At 48.8% G+C, this 6,460-nt stretch overlaps 1 protein-coding gene across 3 annotated transcripts in view; it reads right to left on the bottom strand.

Annotated features, from left to right (window-relative positions):
• prkd1 (protein kinase D1) overlaps window positions 1–5,997 on the bottom strand; it is a 12,618-nt gene extending 6,621 nt beyond the window's left edge. For 2 of the 3 annotated variants that reach the window (XM_037242320.1, XM_037242322.1), the window contains exons 1-6: window positions 5,311–5,997; window positions 1,606–1,744; window positions 1,337–1,468; window positions 795–967; window positions 687–710; window positions 176–383 (exon numbers count right to left, since the gene is read on the bottom strand). In XM_037242320.1, coding sequence (XP_037098215.1) covers window positions 176–383; window positions 687–710; window positions 795–967; window positions 1,337–1,468; window positions 1,606–1,744; window positions 5,311–5,541 — 907 coding nt within the window. In that variant the 5' untranslated portion in view covers window positions 5,542–5,997. The remainder of the gene's footprint in view (window positions 1–175; window positions 384–686; window positions 711–794; window positions 968–1,336; window positions 1,469–1,605; window positions 1,745–5,310) is intronic. The other variant, XM_037242321.1, reaches the window with a different exon arrangement.
• Between the last annotated feature and the right edge of the window lie 463 nt (window positions 5,998–6,460).

The raw sequence follows: 6,460 nt of genomic DNA, 5'->3' as shown, positions 1-6,460 counted from the left end.
TCCTCGTCAAATTCAGGGAGCTTCTCGTGCGGGATGGGACGCCTTACCGCTAGTTCAACCCGCTGGAGTGACTCAAAGTTGTTCGATGAGTTTGAGTAGCAAAGCGATTGGCCAAAAGGTGCGTGAGGAGTGCACAAGTCAAGTGAACAGTGAAGACAACACTCGGCGGTGTTACCTTTGCACTGCAGGCCCTGCCTGAAGAGGCCCTTGAGGAGTTTCTTGCAGTGCTGGCAGACGGTGGGCCGCGTGTACGAGTGGATGAGGAAGCTGTGAGGAACCTTCACCTTGGACAGCAGCAGCTTGTCCAGCTGGACAGGTCGGCCCACGTACGACTGGCAGCTGGCGCGCCGCTCGCGACCCCACCACGCCTCCGCCGACCATTTCTGCCAAGCGCAAGGCCGCCGCGGCATCCCTGTCAGTGTCCTCCGTGCAGAAGCCGAGGCCGGCTCCTCGCAAAGCTTCTGTCCCCTTTGGGCCAGGCTCAAAAGTCTCGAGCCCATCTGTTCTGTAAGTCCCTGATTTGAAGCCGGACCTCTCGTTCAAAAGCCTGATTTGCAAATGTAACCCCGATTTGTAACGTCCGCTTCTTTGAAGCCCCAAGCCAGACTCAAAAGCCCAATCTGAAACCCAAAGACCCTGCTTTGAAGCCGTGAGCCTCGTTTGAAGGGCAATGTTGTGGGCCTCACCTCCATGTTGGGACTGACGGGAGACTGCAAGGCAAAAGAGGAAAGAGGAAGTGAGCTAGGCGGCGCACGAGCGCGAGGCCTGCAGGCAAGGCGCGCAACGACGCTGACCAGCAGGGCCTCGTCGGCGTAGAGCGGCGGTGAGGGCTCAGTGGAGAGGGGGCGCCCCCCCGTGTTGGCCGACACCCCCGTCAGGGACACGATGGACGGGCGCCGTCTCCTCATGCCGCTGCAGTTGTTGGGGATCTTAAAGGCGCAGCGCTTGTGGTAGTTCAAACCGCAGCCTCCAAATAATTAAAAAATAAAAAACATTTTCAGCCTCAATGGCCTCAGCGGCCATCAAAACCAAGGCAGAGATTTGATTCCAACAAAGTGCATTTTTTGTTTTGCTGATTTTGCGGGGACAGTTTAACGCTTTTCTTTTGCGTCCCGTTTATTTTGGGTGTACGTCCACTGACGACCACTTGAGGGCGCCAACCTGTTTGGTTTGGCACCGCAAACTTAAAAGAAGAAGCGTAAAACCGGCTCGTGTGCTGAAGATGCTCCAATGTCAGATACTCTTCAAGCCCGCTTTTGACGCCAACGCAAAGTCTCGAGAGAGAGGAGACCGCCATCTTATTTACTTGTTTGTTTGTTTATTTGTTTTCTTTTACCCTCGCACTTGAGGCCCTGGCGCACCAGCCCCCACAGCATCTCGCCGCAGTGGTCGCAAAAGGCGGGCGCCCGGTACGAGTGCACGAACAGGCAATGCGGTCGGATCTGGAAGTCCTCCACCGTGGCCGAAGCTGAACGCATGCAAACACAAAACACACAATAAATCAAACATGGAAACGTTTTGGACGTATTCGCGGCAGGGCTCGGCCACAAAAATGTGAAATATTAAATAAATAACCGTCGCCCAAAAGGATGCACGTTAGCTCACCCGAGAGGACGGCCTCCACCAGATCTCCGTCCTGAATCTGCGAAGCCGAGCGGAGCAGCTGCAGAACGTTGTCCGACGCCGAGTCGTGGCGGAAGAGCAGGATCTTGTCATACATGCCGTAAAAGCCGCACTCGGGAATCTGAATGAAGTCGCACGGGAAAGTTAGCTTAGCAATATTAGCTTATGAGGACGCACGTCAGACGCAAGCTGGATGAGGCGGCCGCAAAGGGGCGATCAGCTTAAGTTCTGATGAGGTCACTTTTGCATTCTTGCAAAAGTGCAGAAAAACTCGCATTTGAAGGAAGAACCGGGGAGCTGTCTGCTTTGCGAGATACCAGGAGGTGGCACCTCCAATAAAGTCATTTGGGCAACCTGAAGGGCCTTCGGGAGTGACAGCGTGGCCGCGTCACCGTGCGATGGCGTCATCGCGGACCACACGAGGGTGACGCACTGTCCTGCGTCAGACCTCTTCACTTCCTTTATCTCTTTTGCTGCCGAAGCTTGTCGCCACGGTAACCCCACTCAGTTGGCATGGCAGCAGCCGCCGCTCAAGGCTGCTTCCTCTTCGACCACACGCGCGTGCGTGATGGCCAGCGGCCCTGAAAGTTGTTGTCCTGTCTTCAGTGTGGCTCGCGCACGCACGCACACACACGTGTACACACACATATTAGCATGATGAGTAACGTGTGGCCTCAAAATGAAGTGTGGAGGAGACAAACACTTTGCACATATACACAGACACACTCACGCACGCAGCACTGCGTGCATGCATGCGTCTAAAAGCCATAATGGCAGGAGGACACTTCACAGGCGCAATCATCACTATCATCATCTTCAGTTGCCTGGCAACAGCAGGAAAAAAAATGCAACTGACACAAACGACTTTTTTCGAACTGTCGGCCACATTGTGCACGTTCGGGTGTACGCGCAAGAATGTGGGTGCGTGTGTGTGGAATCAGTTTTGTGTCGCCACCATTTACGCAGCCTAATACAGTTTCACTTTCTCTCAGTTTTTTGTATGATTCGCTCTTCAAAGGTTTTATTCCAATTTTTGTACCGAGATATAAAAAAACAAAATATGCATAAGTCCATTGGTTTCTGGATCCTGTAATGCATTTAACACATAAGCACTATGTAACACATCCTGTCAAAATAAAACCACAGCGTGTCTCAGCTGCCAATCAACAAACAATCGCATAACTTTTGAGTGTGACACCGTCGGGCCAGAGAAACGTTTGTTATCCCTCTGAGCTTTTATGTTGAAGGCCCGATTTTTGATATTCTGACATTCTGGAACACAAAAAATGAGGTCCTACTCCATTTTGGTTGTTTGATTAAGAAAGTCAAACGTGTGCTAATTTCTGTTAGCCCGTCTACGGTGTTCCACATTGTATGTTAGCATTAGGCTAGTGCACTTCAGTTAGGCGATAAACTCTATTGTGCTTTGTTATGTCATCGCTAGATATTTCTCACACTGTTGGGGCCATTTTGAATTTTCATAGAACCTCATTTCGGAGCAGTCTCGCGCACACACACATGCGCACGCTAATCAGTTCATTTGTGGGAATGTGTTAAGTGTGGCATGCTATCATGCAGGTGTTGAGGTCACCTGCTGCTCTAGCAAACGTACGCGCTCCCGAACTCTGTTAGCATTGTCGCTAACGGTTCAGGTGCAAAAGAGTCACCTGAAGTGTGACAATTAGAGCAACTTAATGGACACGTCACTTTGTACGCACGTGGGTCTGTGTTTGGGAGTGAATGTACATATGTATGCGTGTGTGCGCGCTTGTTGCCAAATGTGTGTTTGTGTCTCTATGGATGTGCAAACACACACACACACACACACACACACACACACACAGATGTATGTATGTAAATGTTTGTGTGTGCGCAATTTGTTTTTGTGTATATACGTTGCTGTAGACACCGGCCGGTGTGTGTGCGTGTGTGTGTGAGTGTGTTTCATTTTTTAACTCTCTTTGTTACTACCTGACCAATTTTACTGCATGTACAGCACTTTGGGTGCAGCAATGGCTGTTTTCAAGTGCTTTATAAACAAAGATGAGTTGAGTTGTTATAAGCGTGTGTATCTGTCTGTGTGTGTATCTGCCTGTGTGCACATGCGTGTTTGCGAGAGGCTTCTTCACTGGAGGCTACAAAATGAACAGAGGTAGGATGCTTCTGTTCTCCAACAAGAAGAGTCAACATGCAAACATGATCACACACACAGACACACACACACACACGTACAGACGCACACACGCACACACGCACACACACACACACACACACACACCATGAAAATTATGTCTGTCTGCAGTGAGACCAAAATATGACTTTTGGACCACGTGTGTTAAATGAGCCATACAGGAAGTCACTCAACGCCAGTCACGTAACCCCCCCCCACCAAGATGGCCCCTGCCACATTTAGATGAGCAAAGTGGCAAATATTTAAATTAGAGCGCTTCCTGCACTCCGAAGCGATCGCACTCACGTGAGACTGACATCATGTGACCCAGAGGGGGTGAGGTTCAAACACTATTGACGGTTGCCCTGCAGCGTTTCACATGATCTCTGCATGACCTGCATTTTCCCTTATACCACACACATACACACACACACACACACACACACACACGCACATACACACACGCACACACACGCGCACACACACACATATACACACACACAAATGGCCACAAATTGTATTAGCTAGCTGTATTAACTTTGTTGACATTTGAAAGGTGAAAGAGTCAGTTTGCTCGTAACCATTGCTTTGAGAACACCCGGAATTGAAATGAAGTATTTTGGTGATTCATTATTGACTCGCTGTTCATTAGCATGTCTGCTGGCCAATATTTTTTCTTTGACATGCTAATATTTGCTTGTGTCTATCTTTTTTAATGAACTTTGACGAGCATGTATGGTAAGGGAATAATGTTCGGGAGGCAAAGTATGATTTTTCTTGCCTTTTGTCCTGTTGGGCTAAATGTTTTTGGCATGTACGCTAACTGAATTTCTTGAATAGCGTCTGTGCAATCATTGGTTGACATGATTATTAGTGTGTATGTTCTCGATAGTTAAAAGAGAAAATTACATTGTATGTGCTAGCACGAGTCAAAATGCAGACTTTTGATGATTACATTTGTTTAGTAAGAATCGAAATAACAACATAAAGGGGCACATTCATTTTAAACTCTTGTGGAAAAATTAGCCCGCCGGCTGTCACAAGTTGAGCGGTTGCGAGCTGCTAGCTACCAGCTGTTAGTGGCAACTGGTGCGTCATTGTGCTATTTAATAGAATAACAGCATAGTTGATGACTTTGCTATTTCTTAGCGCTCAAACTAGCTAGTGTGCATACTTTGAATATTTAATCACATTTGTTCCATCCTTGATCAGAGTTTATTAGCATACGCTGCCTTTTCGCTACATGTTTCTTTGCATGTGTGCTCACTACCATAAAAGGTTTATTTGTTTCTTAGCATGTCTACTGTCCTAATGCTGAATGGTTTGTGAGCATTTACACTTGAAATGTTTGCTAGCAACTGTTCTGTCACTGACCTCTTTGAAAAGTTGCTTATGGTGGAGGCTGCAATCCTGCCATGCATTTATTAGCATGCTGTTGCGTATGATGCTGATGATGATTTTGAGGACTACGGTTGTGATGCTTATTGCGATGATTATCGGAACGCTTCCAGTCCTACCTTCTGGTCAACGATGGAGCAGGCCACCTCGCGCACCTGAGCCAGACTCGCATCCGCCGAGTCCAGCAGGACCGGCTCTCGGCTCAGACCGATCTGGATGTGAAAGGACAGCACGCCTCCTCCGCCGCTGCCGCCGCCGCCACCTCCTCCTCCTCCTCTTTCTCCTCCCCCTGCCTGCCCTCCAGGGAAGGAGAGCGGGCTGGGAGCGCGAAGGACCGGAGGTGCACTCATGCCAGCAAAAGCGTGAAAAGATCCAGTCCAGATGGGTGACGGCCGCGGAGGGGGAAGTGGAAGAGCGAGAGGAAGAGAAGGAGGTGGAGGAGGAGAAGAAGAGGTGAGGTTTGGACGTCAGAAGTTCCAAAAAAGAAAAAGAACACGCAAGGTGGAAAGCAGGAAGAGGGACTTGAGCAAGAGACACTCCACCGGACTCTGGCGCTACTGTGAAGGGAAAGGAGATGGAAGAGGAGGAGGGGAGCAAGGGATGAGGAGGGAGGAGGAGGAAGAGGTAGAATCATCATCCTCGTCTTCATCCTGATGATGATGATGATCATGTGACACGCTTATGCGTAGAAAGCACGCACAAGTTTGCTGAAAACACAAAGTTATCAAGGTTGCCGTGGCGACGCAGCGGGCTGCCCGCGTGCCGCTCCCATTGGACCAACATGCTCATGTGACAGAGAGGGGCAGCCAATCTTGGTGATTGTCTCATCCAAACAATAAGAGTCCATTCAGCATGACGTCATTTTCTTTTTGGTATTAATGAAAGCGGCAAAACAAACTAATTTCAGGGGCAAAAAATGTATTTTTTCCAACGAAACAAGTTGTAACAATACTGAAGCTGTAATAAAGTTGTATTTTTGTACTCCTCATAGCCACTAAATCCTCCCTCAATAAAACTGGACCCATCTCACTCACCATTGACTCTTCGATCACGACTCGTCCCTGATCATGTCCATAGTCCGTGTGTCTGTGTGCTCGCTCCTCCCCTCCTGTGTGCCCATGATTAGTGTGATCATTCTCACCTGCCTCTTGTTACCTGTCTTCTATTTAAGTCCTGTCTGTGTCACTCCCTGTCGGATCATTTTTGTCTTGTTGCTATCATTGTTAATGTTACCCTGTCTTTTTGTGCACGTCTCTGTTCAGGTTCTGT

Source organism: Syngnathus acus, chromosome 22 (assembly GCF_901709675.1).
Source record: "Syngnathus acus chromosome 22, fSynAcu1.2, whole genome shotgun sequence".
Lineage (NCBI taxonomy): Eukaryota > Metazoa > Chordata > Actinopteri > Syngnathiformes > Syngnathidae > Syngnathus > Syngnathus acus.
This window is presented reverse-complemented; position numbering and strand designations above follow the sequence as displayed.